We start from the raw sequence: 24423 nt of genomic DNA, 5'->3' as shown, positions 1-24423 counted from the left end.
TGTTGTTTAGTCGTTTCCGACTCTTCGTGACCCCATGAACCAGAGCACGCCAGGCACTCCTGTCTGTCCTGACGACTATGCTACCACTCAGTGGATTTGTAACTGGCTGTCTGACCGAACCCAAAGGGTGCTCATCAATGGTTCCTCTTCATCCTGGAGAAGAGTGACTAGTGAGGTGCCACAGGGTTCTGTCTTGGGCCCCGTCTTATTCAACATCTTTATCAACGACTTGGATGATGGACTCAAGGGCATCCTGATCAAATTTGCAGATGACACCAAACTGGGAGGGGTGGCTAACACCCCAGAGGACAGGATCACACTTCAAAACGACCTTGACAGATTAGAGAACTGGGCCAAAACAAACAAGATGAATTTTAATAGGGAGAAATGTAAAGTATTGCACTTGGGCAAAAAAAAATATGAGAGGCACAAATACAAGATGGGTGACACCTGGCTTGAGAGCAGTACATGTAATGCCCAAGGATTAAGGCTTTCTGGGAAATGATATATAACGAAATGAAAAAGGTATTTAAATATACCTTTTTGAAGAAACCAGAGGCCTTTCTCCTGGGTATGGTTAGCCATGTGGTGTTAAATGAGGACAGAACTTTATTTATGTATGCTACTACAGCAGCAAGGATTCTTATTGCAAAGTATTGGAAGACACCAGATCTACCCACCCCGGAAGAATGGCAGATGAAGATGACAGATTATATGGGACAGGCAGAGATGACTAGCAGAATCCGAGACCAGGACAAAGAGACAGTGGAAGAAGATTGGAAGAAGTTTAAAGACTATCTTAATAAACATTATAAAATTAATGAAGGCTAGAAAGACATGGGTTTAAAAATTAGTGGTTTGCAGGGGCGTTGATTAAGGAAAAAGAATAGAATTATTAAAAACTATGGGAAATATGGGAATGGATTTGCTGACAAGATAAATGAGATTAGAATACAGAAGGGGGAGGTGTGAGGAGGTCGGGGAAATTAGGTTTAGAAAATAAGGTTTGAATTTATACTTGTTTTTGGTTTGTTGGTTTATGTATGTTTTTATTCGAAACTTTAATAAATATCATTTAAAAAAAGAGAGAGAGAGCAGTACATGTGAAAAGGATCTAGGAGTCTTGGTTGACCACAAACTTGACATGAGCCAACAGTGTGACGCCGCAGCTAAAAAAGCCAATGCAATTCTGGGCTGCATCAATAGGAGTATTGTATCTAGATCAAGGGAAGTAATAGTGCCACTGTATTCTGCTCTGGTCAGACCTCACCTGGAGTACTGTGTCCAGTTCTGGGCACCACAGTTCAAGAAGGACACTGACAAACTGGAACGTGTCCAGAGGAGGGCAACCAAAATGGTCAATGGCCTGGAAACGATGCCTTATGAGGAACGGCTAAGGGAGCTGGGCATGCTTAGCCTGGAGAAGAGGAGGTTGAGGGGTGATGTGATAGCCATGTTCAAATATATAAAAGGATGTCACATAGAGGAGGGAGAAAGGTTGTTTTCTGCTGCTCCAGAGAAGCGGACACGGAGCAATGGTTCCAAACTACAAGAAAAAAGATTCCACCTAAACATTAGGAAGAACTTCCTGACAGTAAGGGCTGTTCGACAGTGGAATTTGCTGCCAAGGAGTGTGGTGGAGTCTCCTTCTTTGGAGGTCTTTAAGCAGAGGCTTGACAACCATATGTCAGGAGTGCTCTGATGGTGTTTCCTGCTTGGCAGGGGGTTGGACTCGATGGCCCTTGTGGTCTCTTCCAACTCTATGATTCTATGATTCCACTGTCTCCCGCAGTTTGGTCAGACTCATGTTTGTAGCTTCGAGAACACTGTCCAACCATCTCGTCCTCTGTCGTCCCCTGCTGCTTGTGCCCTCCATCTTTCCCAACATCAGGGTCTTTTCCAGGGAGTCTTCTCTTCTCATGAGGTAGCCAAATTATTGGAGTCTCAGCTTCAGGATCTCAGGGCTGATTTCCTTAAGAATGGATAGGTTTGATCTTCTTGCAAAATTTATGATATTTGCTTTAATTACAAATATACAAACCGAATGGAAGATGGCAGGATCCCCAAGAACATACTCTACGAGGGAGCTGGCATCAGGCACTAGGCCTGTTGGCAGACTAACTCTGTGTTACAAAGCTGGCACTGTAACTCTCCCATGGTTTAACTTTACCCCCAACTTTACTTCCATTGTCTCCCGAGACAGACAGATACCAACGACAAGCATAGCATAAGTGGAGGTATAGAAATATCATACAGCTGAACTGCCACCCCACATCAACCACAAGATGCTTTCATACTTTCACTCAGAGTTCTCTCTCTTCCTCTGTCTTGGCCTCTGTCCCAAATGTTGTTCCTGTTCTCTCTCTCTCTCTCTCTCTCTCTCTCTCTCTCTCTCTCACACACACACACACACATACACACACACACACACACACACACACACACACACACATACAACCTGCCTTTAAATTGAGAGGTTGGGATGTGTTACCTTCCCCAAACTTACTGGCTTTTCCATTGCAAATGCCCAGAAAGATCTTTGTATAATAAACTGATAAAGATTACAAACCGGAAATCTATGTAACAAAATGAATCAATAGAAGGTACCTATTTGTATGGGAGAGACTAAAAACCTGGGAACACAAGTCAGGGTTTGTTTGTTTTTTTAATTTCCTTGTTCACAGAATTTATATACCACCTGTCTGCAACATAAATATGTTTAAAAATACAGAACAGTCATTTAAGTGACTGGCTACTAAAGAGATACTTTAAACCCCTGGTCTTCAACTGGTGGGTTTGTGGGCTAGGGGCTTGTGGCCTGATCCAAGGTTGGTCATAACAGGAGTACTACCACCATGCAAATATATGCTAAAAGATTAAGAAACCTGAAAAACCCGTAACCCGAAAAAACGCAACCTGAAGCGGCTGTAACCCGAGGTATGACTGTACCTGCTTTAAACAACTGCATAGGTCTGTGGCCATTTTTTTTAAAATCTTCAAGCAACGTCTGAAAGTCAAAACCAAGGATTCCTGCTGGATCTCTGCTGGGAGAAGGGCTCAGGTTTCATGGACTAAAATTGCTCTGGGCCTTGTATAACAGCTCAGGTTTTGAACCTGGCCCAGCAGCACGGGAGCAGCCAGTGTAGAAGTTTTAACAGAGCTGTTACATGCTGCTAGCCGTCTGCCCCAATCAGCAATCTCGCTGCTGCTGCTGCAATCTGCACCAGCTGGAGCTTCCAGATCAGGCCTGAGGGCAGCCCCACATAGATAACATAATAACACCTGACCTTCCTGCCATGACATTGGTATCACCAGGAGCTGCAATAGAGTTAGATCCCCCAATGATAGTACGCCTGATTGCTGCCGTTTAGGAGCCCAATAGACAGCCAGGTACATGGTTTCCATGCGTTTCTCCTGTGCACACTACAAGGAGCTCTATCACACTGGGCTTGCAATATCTGTGCAGCCTCACAGGAAGCTGCGTGTGCCAGAAGGCCAGAATGACTATGACGCTCCTATACAACACATGTCTTTCAGAGTGCTTGATTTTACAATGCTTCAAAACTGCAGCCAGCAATTAAACCTAATCTCTTTCCAGAATATTTTTTAAAGGACCAAATGTGAAGAACTCAGATTATTTCAAGCCAAGGACAGCGGCTATCTACACTGCATCAATTCTGCAATGTTTTCTACACAACCATTACGTAAAATAGCAGTTTACATTTGTAGCACTTCTGGCATAAAATCCTGTCAATCATAATGCTCTGTAAAATTACATATATGCACATCCATCAAAAGGTTGATGGATTCATACCTCCAAGGGATTAAATGTTAAAGAAGCGATTTAATACTCCAAAAAGGTATGTTTAAATTATAAGGCAATTATCCATTTGCACCTAATCCATCTTGCTGCTTCCAGAAATAATATCCATGTTCTACAACCTCCATCTACGAAAGCACCAACAAAAAATTAGGAAGTTTTCACTATACACCAGAATTACTATTTTGTACCAAAAAAGCAAAACTGCTTATAAGATATAATATAATCAAGCTCTGTATACAGGTTTCTCATTCAAATTTATTTTTATTTCTTTTTCTGTTTATTTGCTCTGCTCACAAATCTTCAGAAAATAATGGTTTCAGATGCTTTACATGTGCTTCATTTGATATTTAAACTTTGGGAAGAAATGCAACCTTTGTTATAGAACATCTTGTCTTTAACAAAATGCAGCATAATTTTTTTTTGGATTAAGCTCCTGCAACTGTAATGTTAATGTTGTTTTCCAAATATTGTTGCACAGTGGTTGGAAGCCTGAATGTATTTTAATACAATATAATATAAATAAAATCATGTTTTATGTAGCAAAATATGAGTGCTAATAATGACATTAGAATGTCAATAATAACAACAGAAAGTTTTCTGTAACCTTTTTTGTTGCTAAATAAGAAAGTGGCTATATTGATCTTTTTTTAAAAAAAAAAAACTGGCTTGGTGCTGAGGGCTTTCTGGCAGTTCCCTCGCTGCGAGAAGCCAAGCTACAGGGAACCAGTTAAAGGGCCTTCTCGGTAGTGGCACCTGCCCTGTGGAACGCCCTTCCACCAGATGTCAAAGAGAGAAACAACTATCAGACTTTTAGAAGACATCTGAAGGCAGCCCTGTTTAGGGAAGCTTTTAATGTTTGACGGACTATTGTATTTTAATATTTTGTTGGAAGCTGCCCAGAGTGGCTGGAGAAACCCAGCCAGATGGGCGGGGTATAAATTATTATTATTATTATTTAAATTAAATGGGTAACATTTTGGCTAAACAAGCAAACTACACTAGAAGCTGAAGCCTGAATCTTTCAACCCAATGGATTGTCCTCTAACCTTTTCAGACCCAGATCCCACTTCTAACCAAAACAAGCATTTGGGCACCCATTTCTTAAGTCTTTTTGAACATACCTGCATGGCAGTAGTGCTCCTGCTGCAATCTACCTTGGATTGGGCTGTGACCAGTTAAGAGCAGTGTTCTAGCTTACTATGAAGCCTAATTGGATTCCTCTGCTGCTATTGCAATTCCTTATTACTCAACATTTTCATCACCTCATTTACCATTATAACCTTGGGCCTTCAGTTGCCCACTACTGCTTTTATGGAGAAACACATAGACGAAGGAAGTACTGAGAAGGAAAAGTCACCCAGGCAACTATCTGCAAGTTTTGCCTACTAATAGTAAGGCCTGCCCTGCAGATGGGCAGTGTGCTGCAGCTTCTGGAACACAAACCACGAAACGCAAGAGGTAGGGGTTTGCCCAAGACTGGCTATACCTAGTTCTAGGTGCTAGGAAGAGCTTTGCTCTGACTCATCCTAGAATAAATATTTGCAGGGGTAGGAGTTTAGCTTCAAGACAACAAACCTCTCAACTGTACTGCTCAAATTTAGGCCTATAAAACTTGAGACAAATGAGTTACCCCCAATTCCAAAGCTGAAGCTAAACATTTTCTTCTTTTTTTTCTTTGCTTTCGCTTCTGAATATGAATCTTAAAAAGACAGCTGTGCGGTTGAATACTCTTCCCATCTAATTTCTCATTGATATGCAAAATCCTATGTTTTGTTTCTGAGTTTTAGATATAGAACTTTCCCCGTTTTCATCAATTATCTGCTCTCTTAAATATAAAGTTGTGATCTTGGAAGATTCGTAGCAAACTCATTTTGAGAGCTATAGAACAAACTGCTTGACAATCGTGGTAATAATAAGCTTTTGAATTACTATGATTTCTCCTATACTATATGAACTGGCGTGAACTCATTTTGCACAATAGAATAGGCAGGGGACAAAATCAATGGTTTTCAGCATTGCGATATTCAAAAATTGTATTTGCTGAGCCTAAGTAACTACTGTAATCCAAAGAAAGCAGGTGCAATGTACAATCCATCTAGTACCTTAGCTATAGCTCAGAGCATGAGACTCTTAAACTCAGGATTATGGGCCTGAGCCCTACACTGGGCAAAAGATTCCTGCAATGCAGGGGTTTGGACCAGATGACCCTCGTAGTACCTTCCAACTCTACAGTTATGATTGTATGTATATATAAATAAGCAAGACATTAATGTATGTAGAAATATCAATATGGGCATGATGTATTGATTGGAAAGACAATTTTGAATAATAATTATCATGGTGCCGTGCCAGCATGCTGAAATCTATTCTAAATTAGTTTATTACTGAAGAAAGAAACACATGTTTATATCCAACAGTGACCATTCAAGATAATTTTTATTTCCTTAAGCTCTCATCCCATGACTGCATCCTTTTGGCAACCATTGACAGCATTACAGTGGATGCTCGTGTTGCAAACGTGATCCGTGTGGGATGCACGTTCACAACCTGCAGCATTTGCAACCCGCGTCTGCGCACGTGCAGGTTGCGATTCGGTGCTTCTGCGCATGCGCGACCGCAGAAACCCAGAAGTAACCCATTCCAGTACTTCTGGGTTTCGGCGATCCGTAACCCAAAAAAACCTGAAGCGTCTGTAACCCAAGGTATGACTGTACTTTAGAATACCACAACCAATTTTCACATGGTAGCAGAATGAAGCAAATTTTTGTTTTCACAGTTTAAATAATTCTGGTGACCACATATCATAATTATCCTGTTTCTTCCTGCACCTATACTCAGATTGATAAAGTATGAGCAGCAAAATTCTTACTTTTATAACATAGCAAGCACTCCCATCTATTTGTCAACATAAACTATGTGTATAGTTAGGCACTTTTTTAAAAAAGGGAAAAGGAAACTTGTTCCAAAATACTGACTAAAGTAGGATGGAAATGGAGAAAAACCAAACTGCATTACCAAACTGCTCTTTCCAGACTCTTCATGGGAGGAAGCAGAAACACAAGGTGTGAAGAAGCACAAACCTCTGTCAATTGTGGCACATTGACTATAATTATGTAATAAGCTGAGGTGGAATTGGGATATGGGCTGCTGATACCACAAATACTCTCAAAGCGAATGAACAGTGAATCTTCTTGTGTAGTTATCCTCTGTAGTTCTCAGGAACAGCAGATCTAAGTGTAGAGGTATTCTCTGAAGGGAACCAGCCTCAGCTGGAGTAGAAAAGCTCCAGATACCCACACACACATCTGCCTCTTTACCTATTGAATATTATGCTGACAGACTTGCTCCTGAGCAAGTAGTCAAACCCAGTGCTTGAGTGATACCACTCCTGTAGATGTACCCCACACTACTTATACTGGCAGATAACCATACCTGGTGGGGATTCTCTCTTTTATGCAACACTTAGGAGGACAGAAATTGTCTAAGGGTTTTTACCTGGCAAACCTAGATGTACCGTAGGTGCTTTAGAATTACCAGACCTCTTATCACATTGATGAGACAAGAACAGTAGATTCACAGACCAAGATGCACAAGTCTAAGGAACTAATTTTGAATGCAAGATAAAATAGTTCTGACCTTGTAACATAAATGTTCCTACTGCATTATCTAGATATGCACACAAAGAGGCTTCACCAGGGACTAATGTTGTTAAACAAACCAGTTGTAGCTGCTGTCTTATTCTAACCCAAAGAGAAAAAATTGTAATAAATTAAAATATACCGTAGTTTCTTCTAATTTGATCCATATGGTCAAACAAACTGATACTCATTTATGTTTACTATGAAAATATATTTCCTAATGAGACAAATGCATTCCATGTAATATGCAATTTCATTTCTCCATTACAAATCTAGCAAATCTTCATAAGTTTTTCTGCAAACAGAACCTCTGCCTTTAAAAAAGCCTTCCAAATAAAGAGCTTAAATAGAATAACTCAGGTACATAAAACAGACATATTTAACAGAGGGACACCACAGCTGACATTTCCTAAACCACAATTTATTATCTAGATCTGGAACAGAGTGTTCCTTTAACCAAATATTGGTAAATTATACTATGATTGCCATAAAACAAAAATCCAGTGTACCTTGGAATCTATTGTAATAGAGATATGAATTTTAAGAGATTTTGAAAATGGAAAACATGAATAGCAGGAGGCAATACTCAAAGGTACATAAGCTTCACTAGTCTGGTGGGGAAATGCACATACTGTGTTGCTGCCCAGAAACCAAAGGGATATGCCACCTTGGGAAATGTCTGACAGTTGCTGTCACTGAAGCAAAAGTACCCAGGATTTGGTTTACTGGTTAGACTATCAAACCAAGGCCCCTCTAGCCTAGCATCTCATTTTCAACAGGCAGCCATTCAAACATCTTTGGAACATCTTAAGCAAGGCATGAAGGATCTCCTTTTATTTGTCCCTAGCATCTAGTACTCCAAATGCTACTGTCATGAAAGCTCCATTTAACTGTCATGGCTAATAGCCATAAATAGTTCTGTTTTTGAATTTATTCATGCTTATAAGCCAGTTGCTATCACCACATCTTGTGGTAGCACATTTTCCTTTAAATTCACATTATCATTTTGAGTTAAAAAGTAAGATTTCTTGCTGTGAGCTGTATTAGTTCATTATCTAGAACTATCATTTGCACATAATACCAGAGGGGGGAAAGCAAGGCAAGATAATCTAAATCAAATACTAAACCATTAACTGTTTTTGCTTTAATTTCCACAATAACCATATTACACAGTGAAAGATGGGAACAGTTGCATGTTCAGTGCTTATCACTGTTTTAAAATCTCTATTAATTTTCATGCACACCACAAGCATCCAAAGTAGCAGGAATGTTAGTGTATTGCAGCAAAACAGCGCTGTGATCCTATGCATGTTTAATCTGATGTATACCCCACTGAGTTTAAAGGCATAATCCTAACAATCTACTCAGAAGTAAGTCCTATTGAATTCAATGGAGCATACTCCTAGGTAAATTGGATTAGATTTGCAGCCTTACTACCAGGTAATTATATATAATCCTATTCACGCTTACTAGGAAGCAAGGACCACCATCCACAGTGGAGATTATTTCCAAGTGGACATGCATAGCACTGGATTATGATGGTACTGTAAAGACTAAGACATTTATTGAAACATATGCTTTCGTGATTAGAGTGGACACATAAACATGGCTGTCAGGTACACAGGAAAGGCATGCTATTTAAAGTGTTGTACAAAGCAATTGTTTGTGTTATAATCTGCAGCACATTTGACCTCATGGCCAACAATGTATAAACATTCTTTCTTTTTTAAAATACATTACAAATCCTTATATTCCACAGAGCTCCCATTCATCTTTCATTTAGATAGCTGATCAGATCCACACCTGTCAGCTTCAGTAATAGTGCCGCATCAGGTACTCACAGATCATTCCCCATGTTCACTATGTAAATATTTTCCAGAGCCTCAAGGAAAACAGTCTAGCTCCAAAATCAGGTACAGTAACTGAAAACTTCTCTTGACACTTTACATCCAGGTTGGTTTTTTTTTTTTTGCTGTTTTAAGACCTCACCTTTTCACATCCCTTTTGTAAACTGAGGTTTAATATCTTGTCAAAACAATGTACAATAAAATTGCTTTCACACAGGATACATGCCAGTGATCTAGCAGTCACTATTCATATTTTGTGGAAACAACTATGATAAATAGGACTAAAATCTGAACACTCCAGATCTGATCATCTATTTGGAATGAATCTGATAAAAGCTTGTCTCTGTTCAAATAGAGAGCATGTTCACAATATTTAGGCAAATTGTGCATAGTGCTTTTAAAACTTGTATCTGGGAACACACCAGTCTCACACGCCTTGTCTCACAGGTTCCATCTCTGGTGTAACTAAGCACCACAGATACATTTGCAGGGTTTAATGAACACTTCCCTCAGCCCCTGCAAAAACCTTGCACGGAATCTGTACACAAAGGCCGCCCCCATGGGTGATGGTACTGGTGTAAATTCACCGAGTGTGTTGCGCGCTGGGAAGCTGCAGTCAGCTGGAAGCTCCCAGCACATGTACTCCCAGCCAAATATGCACATGCATAATAGCGGCACGTGACAATCTACAGGCAGGTCCGTTGGCTTCCCCCCCCCCCCACGTTTTTTGTTTCTTTGGCATAGAGAGTAAAGCTGGGAGGTGAGCCTTTCTCTGCCGTGTCAGCACACAGACAGCCCCCCTTTTCTATGCCCTGTTGCTGCCTCAACCCAGCGGCATTCGGGTCCCCCCCCCTCGTCCTCCCTGCAGCCCAGTGGGCGCCCGTGACAAGCATTTTCTCCGCGCTCCTTCAAAGCCTACGGGCTTTTCTCCCGCGCACTAAGGCACGGCTGTAGCGCCTACTCGGGCTTGCCCTGTTTTCCCGCCTTCTGCCACTCCGAACCGGGTGGGGTGAGGAGAGGCACCAATCGGGACACTTTGCAGCCGGGGGTGGCGGGGTGGTTGAGGGAAGGAAAGAGCACCTTACCAGTCCGTGTGAGGCTCATCGATGACCAGGAGCAGCTTGAACTTTTTGGCAGCCGCCGAGGAGGACGAGCCGGCGTCCACCAAGCCCGCCGAGGCTGCCGTCTGCTTCACAGCATTGGAGAGCGAGCTGAAGAAGCTGCTGCCCACCGACTGCTGCGGCGGCGGCTGCTGGGGCGGCGGCGCTGCCGCCGGCTGAGGCTGCCTGCGCTCCGAGGCCGGGGAAGCCGAGGCCGAGGACGACGAGGAAGCAGGCGCCGCCGCCGCCGCCGCCGCCGCTGCCGGCGGGGGAGGCTGCTGGGGCTCCGGCCGCTGCAGGTCGGTCATGTAGCCATTGGGCAGGTTGGCGATGAAGCTGCTGTCCGAAAGCCTGCGCCGCAGAAAGTTCATCATTTGGCCGCCACGAAGGGGGAAAGGATGCTGGCTAGAGGGACGGCGAGGCAGGAGACGCCGGGAGGAACAAAGCCTGGCTGACTGGGCGCTCGGCACGCCGCCGCCGCCGCCGCCTCCTCGCTGGGTCGCGCAGAGGAGGGAAAGGGCTGCCTGCCTCTCGCTTGCACAGCGCTGGAGCCGTCGGCTGCTGCTGCTGCTGCCGCTGCTGCTTCTTCCGCGCTCCTCCCGCCCTCCGGTCTCTAGGTGGCAGCCGCCCAAGCCCGCTGCTTCTGCTGTGAATGTGAGCAGGCAGAGCAGCGGAGGACGCCCTGGCGAGATGAAAGGGGGACCCTCCGACAGGGCGGCGGCGCTCGAGGGCTCAGCGCCCACTAGCGCTCATTTCGGCGGGAAAGCCCTTCGCCGTCCCGCTCTCCCCCGCCCCGCCTCGCCTGCCTCCCCTCCGGAGCACGGGAAAATCCTCTTCAAAACAACCCCTCCCATCATCTGTGCTTTACCTCAGGGGAAGATGCTGCCAGTTTCCTTGGGAAAGTTTCCTTTACAACTGGAAAAAAAACTCCCCGCAAGAAAAACCACGGGGAGCTTCTCACCAGACTGCTGCGACCTCCCTCCAGCCATTTGGTAAGGAAAGCCAGCCAGCCACGCTTCACTGCAGAGCATTTACTCTCATGGGAACACCATGTTCTCAGGTACCTTTGTTTGACGTGTGGCACCATCAGCATGAGGCAAGGCCGGCCCACCCACAAGGCAAGGTGAGGCAACCGCCTCAGGCTGCAGGATCCACAGGGGCAGCAGATTAGACTCCTGTATAGATATTTATTCCCTCCTTCAGGGCCATCTTATCTATACAGTGGTACCTTGGGTTACATACACTTCAGGTTACAGACTCCGCTAACCCAGAAATAGTGCTTCAAGTTAAGAACTTTGCTTCAGGATGAGAACAGAAATTGTGCTCTGACAGGCGGGGCGGCAGCGGGAGGCCCCATTAGCTAAAGTGGTGATTCAGGTTAGGAACAGTTTCAGGTTAAGAACGGACCCCCGGAACGAATTAAGTACTTAAACTGAGATACCACTGTAGGCGCTAGGGGCACCAGTAGCTGAGTCAGCCGGCCGGCTCCACCCTCGTGCGCTCCTGGGATTGGCGCACAATGCTCAAACGAGGTGCCCAGTGGCTGCCCACCCCACCCCCAAGGAGCCCGGCCCCAGCCTTGCTCTGAGGCGGCCAGCCAGGCCTGTTCTGCCATGCGCACCTCACCGGCCTGCCCAGGGCACACTGCCCAGCCAAAGAGGCACTTGGCCTTGCTAAGCCGCCACCTTGGGCTCCTCTGTTGCCGCTGAGGCTGCCAGCCAGGCCAGTTCTGCCGTGCGCGCCTCGCTGGCCCGCCCAGAACACACAGCCCAACCAACAAGGCGCTCAGACTTGCTAAGCCGCCACTGCCTTGGGCTCCTCTGTTGCCACTGAGGCACCAGTAAGCTCTGCCGTGTGTACCTCGAGGGCCCGCCCAGAATGCACTGCTCAGCTGATGAGGCGCTCGGCTAAGGTGCCGCCTCGGGGTCCTCTGTTGCCACTGAGGCAGCTAGCCAGGCCAGTTCTGACGTGCACGCCTTGCCGAGGGAGAAATTCCTAGGGAAGGCTTCATTTACAACTGAAAAAAACAAAACCTCCCTGCAAGAAAAAACAGCTGCAAGAAAAAACAGTGGGGGCATCCCCACTTCTCACCAGACTGCTGCGACCTCCCTCCAGCCATTTGGTAAGGAAAGCCATTTACACCAGCCATCCTTCACTGCAGAGCATTTACTGCCATGAGAACGGGACGTTCTCGGGTACATTTTTTGATGTGTGGCACCATCAGCATGAGGCAGGGCCGGCCCACCCACAAAGCAAAGAGCTGAGACCACCTCAGGCGGCAGGATCCACAGGGGCAGCAGATCCCACTATAGATCCTTATTCCCTCCATGTTCCTAGTGTACATCTTCACTCACTCCTCCTTCCCTGGTAGGAAGAGGGACACCATTTTGCGGTTTCCCTCAGGTGCTAAAACGTCTTTGACCGGCCTTGTCAGGGTACATTCGTACAGTTCTGTCATGTAACTTTACTTTTGTAACTGTGCCCTTTCATGAGGAAGAAGAGACCTCAATGTTATTTAATGGTGTCATTTTTAAATAGTACAGCTAGTGCAGGGGTGGCCCGGCAAAACAAGAAGGTAATGCCTCACCTGGTTGCTGCCACTCCACAAAAGAACCTCCCAAATGGGAGTTGCATGGCTTCTCTCTTGTGCACCAGTTCCAGTGGTGGCCCGCCACAACCACAGGAGAAGCGAGGATGACGCTTATCGGCCCACCCCATTGCCAGAAAACTGAGAAGTGGCAGCAGCAGCAGCATGCTCTCACGAGCTCACCAGATCACCGCTGCCACCAGTTTTCCAGCAGCCAGTGGAGCGCCCATGGGGCTTACCACCCCAGTGGGGTTCTGTTGCCTGCTTCAGTGTGCCTCATGGATGGGACTTGAAAAAGTGCTTTTCTGTGTGTGCATGGGCAATCACTTTTAAATGATAGGCTGCTGCTCATTAAGGAATAACACAAAGAGAATGAGAGAGAACAGGAGGACATGGAAGGGGCAAAGTGCATTTTCCTCAAGCTGATGGCCACTTCAACAACCTATCTCCATAACTGAAGGGTTGGTCATGTTGCCATAGCAGCAGCCAAGTGTTGGTGCTCTCCAGCAGGGGGTGGGCATTTCCCCCACTTATTCCCCTGACTAGATACAACATCATTTTGTAAGCAGAACAATAGGAGAGCTGGTTTGTGTGAGAGACTGAGTGACAATGGGAGCTGACAAGACACAGGCTTTTCACTCCAGAAGCCTAATAAGGAGACAAGGTTTGTTGGAGTGTTGATGCTGTGCCCCCTTCCTCCTGCTCAGGGGAGATAGATAGATCTGTAAATTAAATTGTGTATCCTAAAGACACCATTGACCTTCATTCCACTGAAACTGGGTAAATGCTGGAACCCCTGGAGTCTTTTGCCACTCAGAAATTGGGATGCAAACAACAATATGATAAATCATCAAGTTTTGTTTGCTAAAAATTAGTGGCCATTGCAAATGTGGGAATAAAACAGTTCATACACAGTTAAGGTGACTGAGTATAGCATAAAAATGGACATAGTAAAATCGCCTGCATAATATGCAACATTTTGAAAGATAATTTTATGCCAGAGTAATATGTGAGCCATTAAAGCAAACATAGCAACCATTTATTATTTAGGCTGCACAATAACACAGTTCTTTGTATGAAATATTTAGCTCCACCAGATGCCAAATGAATGATTTTTTGTTTGTTTGTTTGTTTATTTGTTTTCACTCAAGAATTACATTTCAAATGTTCCCATCAGATATCTGTAAGGAAAAAATACAAATAGCAATATGACACAGGTTTATATAGTGAAAACTGGTAAATCCCATCTATCACTATGTTTCTATTGTTAGATTCCTAGCTGAGGGTACCAGAATCTCATACTTAGCTATAAATTCCTGATCAAAATTGAGAGCTTGGCAAAGGAATGACTGTGAGACTGCAGTCTGAAGACATCTGCAGCCAAGTACTGTGCTGGGGGAGTTGGGGGGTTGCTGGTTATATATGACATAGTGAATGGACATTGTAACACAGCGAGCCAAGATGACCAAGCACTTTGCTACTGCAAGCACACAATATCAAATCCAAGGAGTCAAACCTATTTAAAAAGGCTGGATAAACAGAAAATGTGGGGTTACTTAATGCATTTTAAGCCAGAATTTATAACTATGTTTTCACAATTTTCCGGTCACTATTCTTATTTCCTTCTGAAAAACCTTGCTTACCTGATCCATAAGGGTAGCCATATAATAACTGGGAGCAGGTCTTCCAGGACTGGCAGCCAAGATGGATGCACCTGGATATCAAGAAAATGTTCAAAAAAAGAAGAAAAAGCAAAAACTATGGTTATCACAATAAAAATAACTTTTTGGCCCAAAAATACTTTACAGGCCACATAGCGTTTACTGGACATTTGTTGATGCTACACAGTGTGAAGTAAATATGCTTTTCCTAAAACAGCATGTCAGCTATCAATGTCTATTGACTCATTTGATCATGATGCAGCACCAGCCAGACTCTATAAACAACTAGCTCTGCATGTAATCAAAACGACTACAGGAGGAATTTTAAAGCAATAACCATATGGTAAATGTGAATCCACCCAAAGAGCCAATCAGAATCACTCAGTCTTGGATTCTATATGGCGGTGTATATTCCTTGCAATTCACTTGCAGGTTGATCAGTCACCATCAACAACTCTATTAGTATTTCTGAGGGTAGAGAACTGGTCTCCAGCTGACATTTTACTCCAGCGATCACTGCTAGTATGCTAACATTTTTGTTAATGCAAGCCTGCTTTGTTGTTTTCTTTCCTTAGAGTGAAATAGTTCTGTGCAATAGAAGATGTGTGATGGAGAACATGTCTACTCACAGAAGTTTCTCAATTCTGCTGTTTGACAATTATTTATTATTTTTACCCCATGCTTAGAGCAGTGTATATGACTCACCCTTTTGTCATAACAATTCTTTGTGATAGGATAGGCTGAAAGACAATGACTGATCCAAAGTCACCCAGCTGAATATAGATTGAACTCCTCATTTATATTCTGACAGTCTAACCACTCCTACACACTGACTCAATATATTTTCTCAACCTAATTATTGCGGTACAGTGGTAACTCGGGTTAATAACTTAATTCATTCCGGAGGTCCATTCTTAACCTGAAACTGTTCTTAACCTGAAGCATCACTTTAGCTAATGGGGCCTCCCGCTGCTGCACGATTTCTGTTCTCATCCTGAAGCAAATTTCTTAACCCGAGGTACTATTTCTAGGTTAGTGGAGTTTGTATCCTGAAGCGTCTGTATCCTGAAGCGTATGTAACCCGAGGTACCACTGTACTTAGGTATACATTCCCATATATGGGAAGGGCTAAATACATTCCGTGCATGTAACAGCAAAAACCAGGTTCAACCCCAGTATCTCCAGGTAGAAAAGAGAAGTACTATCATTTGCAGCGTGGCGAGCCACTGCAAATCAGCGTAGGGCAATGCTGAGCTAGATGGACCAGTAGTATGACTCCATATAAGGCAGATTTTCTAAGGCCAGAAACAATATTACCAAACATTAATTCCATCTATGGAGGACAACAATTTGGGTTATTGTTGCTGTTAGTTCTGAAGAAGGGCTTTCTAAATAGGTAAATGCTAGCCTACTTCAAAGAACAAGCATTTCCTTCACAATAAGAACACAGGAAATACTTTGCAGGATCATATCAGTGTGTACATAATAAGCTGTTAAGAAGGTCATATATATTTAGATATACAGAACTGCATGAAAATAGACTCATTTAATTAAATGGATGTGACTGAAGCTCACTAATTTCAGTGGCTTTATTTTGTATAGACCTGAATTGGACACAATCCACATATTCTAGTAATTTGTTTTCTGATTTTTAATTTAATATAGGAGTAATAGAAAATATAATGATATTATTAATAAATATCCTATTTTAAATTATTATTTAAATATTTTTAACATTTTTATATTGTTTGATTTTTTTTTTGTTCTGCTGTTTTGTCATTTGCCACCCTGGACTCTTTTGGGAGAAATGGCTGGATAGAAATTTAATAAATAAATCATATTAATAATTATTCTATTTTAGAAAAGAATAGGCACAACTAAAGAAATATAAGCATACATTTTGATGTGATTGGGTGCTGTCCATGGTGCTACACAGTGGAACATAATGTTTCTTTTTCATTTGTTCTGAAGCTACAGTGCGGATTTTGGCTTAATACAGGCATAGGCAAACTCGGCCCTCCAGATGTTTTGGGACTACAAGTCCCATCATATCTGACCACTGGTCCTGTTAGCTAGGGATGATGGGAATTGTAGTCCCAAAACATCTGGAGGGCCGAGTTTGCCTATGCCTGGCTTAATAGGATAAAAGCCAACACTGTGGTGTTTTATGATGTTTTTAACCACATCCTGAAAGCTAATAAGGCTACTAGCTGCAGTGTTGTAACCTATATGCTGGCCAAACTAAGACAGTTATACTCCCATGTATCTTTCTTCAAAAACGTATTGTCTTTCCTAGTCAAAGTAGCTTATCTTGTAATTTTTCATGTGTATGTAACATCACATTTAGGGATCTCTCTTTCACCTAGTAAATCCTATTTTGATGAGTTTCTTAAGTTTTAATCAAGCATCTCCAAGTGGTAGTAAATAAGATTGCAATGTAAATACTCCTTTTGGGCTACATTAAAAAATGTTCAGTGATAACACACCACAAGTGTATGGAAAATGGACAGCTAATTACATTTTCTGTTAAAGTAAATTATTCCAGCAATTTCTTAAGTTTGGGGTTGGTGACAATCATTACATAGCCAAATTAGTACCTTTACTCAATTAGCACCATCCACACAAGGGTATTACAAGGTATGGGAGAACCAAAGGATTGTTGTTGTTTAGTCGTTTAGTCGTGTCCGACTCTTCGTGACACTGCCTCCCGCAGTTTGGTCAGACTCATGTTTGTAGCTTCCAGAACACTGTCCAACCATCTCATCCTCTGTCGTCCCCTTCTCCTTGTGCCCTCCATCTTTCCCAACATCAGGGTCTTTTCCAGGGAGTCTTCTCATGAGATGGCCACAGTATTGGAGCCTCAGCTTCATGATTTGTCCTTCCATCTCCCTTCATGGATCACTGCCTTGCCGTGGCAAAGGGGCTTGAATAACTCAGAGAAGCTATGAGCTATGCCGTGCAGGGCCACCCAAGATGGACAGGTCATAGTGGAGAGTTTTGACCAAACGTGATCCACCTGGAGCAGGAACTGGCAAGCCACTCCAGTATCCCTGCCAAGAAAACTCAATGGACAAAGACAACAGGCCAAAGGATTACAGATGTACAAAAAATCTGGGGGGGGGGGACTCCTGAGGAGAGGGGAAGAATATTAAGCATTTTGTCAGATACAATGAAAAGGAGCACTCTACACTGCAGCATTTTGTTATAGATTCCATACATTGTATGATAATCCCCAAAGGTTTGGATTTCAATTGCACACAGCAAGAGGTAACTCTCTGCTCACAAAAAAACTGTGGAGTTCATAGCAATGTACCAAATGAGAGCTAATCATGTGGAATTAAAACTCATTCAAGCTTGTTTTGTGCATTAACTTGTTATCTGAATTAATGGATTCATTATAATGATTTGACAACAAAATTATGTGCACACAAGTTGTTCTAATTAATTGTTGCTTTACTTCTGGAGGCGGCGCGAACGGCAATGGCTGCCCTCTTCTAACTGCGAAGAGGGAGCTCCGCAGAAACGGGTCGTCCGCTACGGCGAAGCGGAGACCCACATCGAAAAACCACAGGCAGCAAGAGCCTGTGGCCGTGGGACTCGGCGGGCGCCAGAAGTGGTGAAGGGACCTCATAAGAGGTCTCCGAACGTGGAGGGGGTATCGCGGCGCTGTGAGTCGATCGCTATTCCTGCGGAGTGAAGCCGCATAGCTGCTGTCGGTGAGCGCTGACCTTCCTTCCTGGAAACATCTAATTTTGAAAAGCAACAACCCGTGAGTAATAAAGACAATAAGAATTGGAAAATAAACTGCCATAAATTCGGTTGAAAGCGGGAGAAGTAAACAGGAAGTCCGTCTTCCGCTTCTGCTTAAGATTTAAAGCAAAAAGACTTTGATGCCTGGAGCCTGTGAAGAGGTGTTAAAAACAACTAATCTGTGCATCCATTCAAGCTGCTTTTATGTTAAATCGGGACTTAATCTTCTTTAAGTGACTCTTTTCTTTTATGGACTGTGTTTTACCCCTCCCCATGGAATTTACAACTTTATTGAGAAGCCCAGGTAGGGGATCTGCCTGAGTAACAGAACTGTCAGAGTGCTGACTTTGATACTTTGTAACTTGAGTTTGCCACAATCTGAGTTTTTTTGGATTTGCTACACTGCAGCATCTTTTCTGGCACTTGCTAGAGACATTGTAATGCCTTTTAAACCAACTCTGCTAACTACAAGAATTGAAGGCTCTTTGGAAATTAATTTGGACTGTGGAAATTAACTGGATTTTAACAATTTGGCCTTTTCCCTTAAGACATACTTGAACTCCCTCTAGAGGCCTTTGGATTTATAGTTGCATGTGACTTCACTTTTTATTTCCTTTCCTCCTATTTGACTGTTTACTCTCTGGGCTGCTGGATTCTCATGGGAACAACTTAGTTTGACCTTGACTTGTAGACAAAACTGGAATGAGTGGCACCGGGAGAACAAGAGCGGCTAAAGCGAAAGCTAGACAAACAACCTTAAACTTAACTTCACAGCCGCGTAGATCATCTGTTCCTACTGTTTTGTCAGCAGAAGAAGAAGAAATTGAGCAACTACCGGAAGATATGGCTGCAGGAGCATCTGGCTCAGTACTAGAGAAAATCTTTGAAAAATTGGAAGCTTTAGACAAGAAAGCGGATGAACAAACGGCTAAGATTGAACAAAATACAGCCAGTGTAAATAAATTAACTGAACAAGTTGCTTTGAATACCCAATCAATTGGAAAGCTATTTGAGACCACTGCAGAAAACCGCAAATTGGCTGAGGAAGCCAGCCAAAAAGTTGAAGAATTAGAACAAGAGGTAAAACCACTGCATAGACTGGTTGGTGAACAGCAGGCGTATTTGTCTATGATTGAATTGCGGAATCGGGAGAATAATTTGAGATTGAGGTCTATACCAGAACTTGAACAAGGGAATTTAATTGAGTTCTTGACAAAGGAATTTTCCAAGTTTTGGCCCCTGGAGGAAGAAAGGGATTTTAAAATTGTGACTGCTTTTAGGCTTGGAAAAGTAGCAAGGAAAGACAGGCCCAGAGATTGTTTGATCACTGAGATCTAAGGAGGAAAGAGACAAAATACTAGGCCTACATTACAGAAAGTCACTGGATATTTCGGATAAAAGAGTTGAAATTTACAAAGACATCCCAAAACAACTTTTGGACCTTAGATCCACCTATATTGAGTTAGTGAAACTGCTGAGGAGCAACTCAATTGTTTTTAGGTGGGAATTTCCCCAAGGATTATCCTTTACATTCAGGGGGAAGAAGGTTAAAATTAAAACAGCCGAGGACAAAGACAAATTTTTGAGTACCTACGGAGAGGACCTTCAGAAAGGGATCGAGAGACCTTCAGGGTCTGGACTATCATCAGTACCTGCACCATTGGGACCTGAAGACTCGGAGAAGGACACCACCACCAGAGCGATAACAGATTTGTTCAGGATGTCTCTGCAACTTCTGAGCTGGAATATTAATGGCTGTAACTCCCCGGAAAAAAGGAGAAGAATATTTCATATATTGAGAAAAGAACAATTGGACATTATTTGCTTGCAAGAAACACATGTGATTAGGCTCCATAGGAAAGTGTTAATAAATAAAAGATTAGGACAAGAATTTATCTCTTCGGACCGAGTTAAAAAAAGAGGAGTGGTGATATATACAAAGGAGAGCCTTTCACCAAAATTTTTATTTAAAGACGACCAAGGAAGAATTTTGGCAATTGAGATACAAAATCAGGGAGAAAAGTTTTTGATATTAGGAATTTATGCACCAAACGAGGGGAAATCGGAATTTTACAAGAAGCTGCATGAGATAATGCTGGACTATCTGGACTATGATAACATCATTATGATGGGCGATATGAACGGGGTGGCGTCAACCAACATGGATAAGTCTCAAAGCCAAAATGTGACAAAAGATGGCAGACTACCTAAAACTTTTTTTGAACTGACTGACAATATGGACTTGATTGACATCTGGAGGACAAAGAACCCCCTGGGAAGAGAGGGAACATTCTTTTCTGAAGCCCAACTGACATGGACAAGAATCGACCAAATATGGATAACTAGAGGTCTGGCACCTAAGACGAGAAAGGCGGAAATCTGCCCAAAGACCTGCTACGACCATAACGCGATAAAGATGGACATGAGACTAATCCCAACCGGCTCCTTTAGATGGAAGATGAATGACAATCTGTTTAGAGATCAGGAGATTACCAAAAAGGCCCAAAAAGTTCTGAAGGACTACTTCGAGATAAACTTGAACACCACGGTGGAAAAAAGGATCATCTGGGATGCAAGTAAGGCGGTTATGAGAGGGTTTCTGATACAACAGAACACTGTAAAGAAAAGATCACAAAATGAGAAAAAAGATAAGATCTTGGAGAAAATTTAAGAATCTGAGAAGAAGCTAAGATCGAAACCGAAGTCAAAGGAGATTTTGAAAGAAATTAAATTTTACCAAGCACAATACTCCAAATTGATAAACCAGGAGGTGGAGTGGAAAGTTAAGCTAATGAAACAAAGATCATTCGACTCGGCAAATAAATGTGGAAAACTGCTAGCATGGCAGTTGAAAAAGAGACAAAAACTAAACACGATCACCAACCTAGAGATTGAAGGAAGAAATATTCAGAACCCTGTGGAGATAAGGAAGTGTTTCCAGAGATACTTTAAACAACTATACACCCAAGGGCCGCAAAATGAGGCTGAGATAGAACAATTTTTGATAAAAAATGGACTACCAAGGTTGTCTCAAGAAAATAGATCAACCCTGAACTGTGAAATAACACGACAAGAGATTGAAATTGCCATTCAGAATATGCAACTGGGCAAGTCCCCAGGACCAGATGGGCTTACCTCCAAATATTATAAGGTACTGAAAGACTACTTGATACATCCACTAATGGAGGTTTGCAATGAGATTATGGAGGGGAAGAAAGCACCGGAAACGTGGAAAGAGGCCTTCATCACATTGATACCCAAATCAGAATTGGAAAAGACACAACTTAAGAACTACCGCCCCATTTCCCTTCTAAATGTGGATTACAAAATTTTCGCAGACATTTTAGCAAACAGACTTAAAAAAGTTTTAAGTGAAGTGATTCATAAAGATCAGGCAGGCTTTCTCCCAGGAAGACATTTGTTTGCTAATACAAGGAATATTATTGACATTTTGGAACTTTTGCAAACAAATATCAATACAAGAGCAGTGTTAATATTCATAGACGCGGAGAAGGCCTTTGATAATATTTCTTGGAAATTTATGAAGAAAAATTTGGAAGGGATGGGAGCGGGACGGGGATTTGAAAATGGGATAGAGGCAATCTATTCAGAACAAAAGGCTAAATTGATAGTCAACAATGTGGTGACAGAAGAGTTTAAGATTGAAAAAGGAACACGACAAGGTTGCCCTATTTCCCCTCTGTTATTTATTTCGGTCCTGGAGGTGCTCTTGAATATGATTAGAGGGGACCGGTTGGTGGAAGGAATTCAGGTCGGAGCGAAACAGTACAAACTTAAGGCTTTTGCAGATGACCTAGTTTTGACTCTACAGGAGCCAGAATCTAGCACGAAAAGGGCATTACAATTGATTCAAGACTTTGGTCGGGTGGCGGGTTTTAAACTTAACAAACAAAAAACTAAGGTATTGGGAAAAAAACTTGACAGTTTCAGAGTCAGAAAGGTTTCAGAAAGAGACAGAGTTAAGTGTGGTTAAAAAAGTAAAATATCTAGGGGTGAACATAACAGCAAAAAATTTGAATCTATTTAAGGACAATTATGAAAAGTGCTGGTCAGAAATTAAGAGAGATTTAGAAAGTTGGTCAAGACTGAAACTTTCCTTGTTGGGCCGAATTGCTGCTATAAAAATGAATGTATTGCCAAGGATGCCGTTTCTATTTCAGACCTTACAGATTGTTGATAAAATGGAGTGTTTCGGGAGGTGGCAAAGAGATATCTCTAAATTTGTCTGGCAGGGCAAAAAGCCCAGAATTAAGTTTAAAATATTAACTGATGCTAAAGAAAGAGGGGGGTTTGCCCTGCCAGACTTAAGGTTGTATTATGAATCAGCAGCTTTTTGCTGGCTGAAAGACTGGCTGCTTCTTGAAAACACTGATATTTTAGATTTGGAAGGATTTAACAATGCTTTTGGATGGCATGCATATCTGTGGTATGACAAGGTTAAGATTCACAAGAATTTCAAGAACCATATTGTTAGGAAAGCAGTGTTTAATGTCTGGACAAAATATAAAGACTTATTAGAAAATAAGACCCCAAGGTGGCTTTCACCTATGGAAGCTAAAGCTGTGAAAAGACCCAATATGGAGGTCAAATGGCCGAAATACTGGGAAATATTAGAAAGAGATGGAGACAATTGGAGAGTGCAGAGTCTGGAGAAACTAAAAGACAAAGTGCGAGATTGGTTACATTACGCTCAGATTAAAGAGGCTTTTAAATTGGATAAAAAGTTAGGATTCCAGGTGGAAAAATTGAAACTGGAAACAGAACTGCTAGAACCTAAGACTAAGGTACTTTCAAGAATGTATAACTTGTTGCTGAGGTGGAATACACAGGATGAAATGGTTAAATCAGCTATGATAAAGTGGGCACAGGACATTGGGTATAACATTATGTTTGCTGACTGGGAAAAGTTATGGACCACCGGTATGAAGTTTACAGCATGTAATGCCTTGAAAGAAAACATTATGAAAATGATATATAGGTGGTACATGACCCCAGTCAAGCTAGCAAAAATATATCACCTGTCAGACAATAAGTGTTGGAAATGTAAGGAAACTGAAGGAACGTTCTTTCACCTCTGGTGGACTTGCCCTAGGGTTAAGGCCTTCTGGGAAATGATATATAACGAGTTGAAAAAGGTATTTAAGTATACCTTCCCTAAGAAACCAGAGGCCTTCCTTTTGGGCATTGTTGGCCAGAGGGTGTTAAAGAATGATCGAACATTTTTTATGTATGCAACAACAGCAGCAAGGATACTTGTAGCTAAATATTGGAAAACTCAAGATTTGCCCATGCTGGAAGAATGGCAGATGCAACTGATGGACTACATGGAGCTGGCAGAAATGACTGGCAGAATCCGAGACCTGGGAGAAGAAGCAGTGGAGGAGGATTGGAAGAAATTCAAGGACTATTTACAAAAATACTGTAAACTATATGAGTGTTAAGAAGGATGAGAGATTTGAAAATAACAGGGCACCATAAAGCTAGTTGAAAAGATTATGAGAATGAGTGAATTGTATGAGAATAATAAACTTTGAATAAATATTATGTTAAAATTAGGTATTTAAGATATAGATAAAATTTTCAAAGTTAGGGACAAAATATTGAAAATGTGTATAATAAGAATGGAAATAAGGTGATAAATTGCTGGCTAAAGTTTTATTAATGTGGAACGCAGGAGCGGGAGGTGTGAGGAAGTCCAAAAACGAAGAAAAGTTGGTCATTATATGATGCTAAATTTTATGTTTGTTTTTTCTTTTTCTTTTTTTTTTTTGCCTATGCTGTTTTTTCTCTTTACTGTATTAAAAAAAACCCCTTAATAAAAATCTTTATAAAAAAATAATAATTAATTGTTGCTTTAGTTTGCACAAAATAATAACGGACTGTAAAATTTAGATAAGTTACAATATGGTTGCAAGTCAACAAAGAATTTGAAAGGAGAACCGTAAACCTGAATTATTTATTGATACAGGTTTAGTTTTAATTTCCCAAGACATTTA

The 24423-nt window shown here is 42.2% G+C and overlaps 2 protein-coding genes and 1 long non-coding RNA gene across 5 annotated transcripts in view; 1 reads left to right on the top strand and 2 right to left on the bottom strand.

Moving 5' to 3' along the window:
* Positions 1-10827, bottom strand: part of SYN2 (synapsin II) — a 173397-nt gene extending 162570 nt beyond the window's left edge. The window contains exon 1 of the mRNA XM_079967296.1: positions 10394-10827. Coding sequence (XP_079823422.1) covers positions 10394-10782 — 389 coding nt within the window. The 5' untranslated portion in view covers positions 10783-10827. The remainder of the gene's footprint in view (positions 1-10393) is intronic.
* An 11-nt stretch (positions 10828-10838) lies between these two features.
* The window catches only part of TAMM41 (TAM41 mitochondrial translocator assembly and maintenance homolog), a 148121-nt gene continuing 134536 nt past the window's right edge, over positions 10839-24423 (top strand). For 2 of the 3 annotated variants that reach the window (XM_079967334.1, XM_079967331.1), the window contains exon 1: positions 10839-11400. The gene's annotated coding sequence lies outside the window, so the exon portion shown is untranslated. Of the gene's footprint in view, positions 11401-12388; positions 12531-24423 lie in introns of those variants that run through there. The other variant, XM_079967332.1, reaches the window with a different exon arrangement.
* LOC307211086 overlaps positions 13914-24423 on the bottom strand; it is a 109538-nt gene continuing 99028 nt past the window's right edge. The window contains exons 3-4 of the long non-coding RNA XR_013836280.1: positions 14639-14709; positions 13914-14176 (exon numbers count right to left, since the gene is read on the bottom strand). This is a non-coding gene — a long non-coding RNA (uncharacterized lncRNA). The remainder of the gene's footprint in view (positions 14177-14638; positions 14710-24423) is intronic.

This window comes from Podarcis cretensis (assembly GCF_951804945.1).
Source record: "Podarcis cretensis genome assembly, chromosome: 2".
Lineage (NCBI taxonomy): Eukaryota > Metazoa > Chordata > Lepidosauria > Squamata > Lacertidae > Podarcis > Podarcis cretensis.
This window is presented reverse-complemented; position numbering and strand designations above follow the sequence as displayed.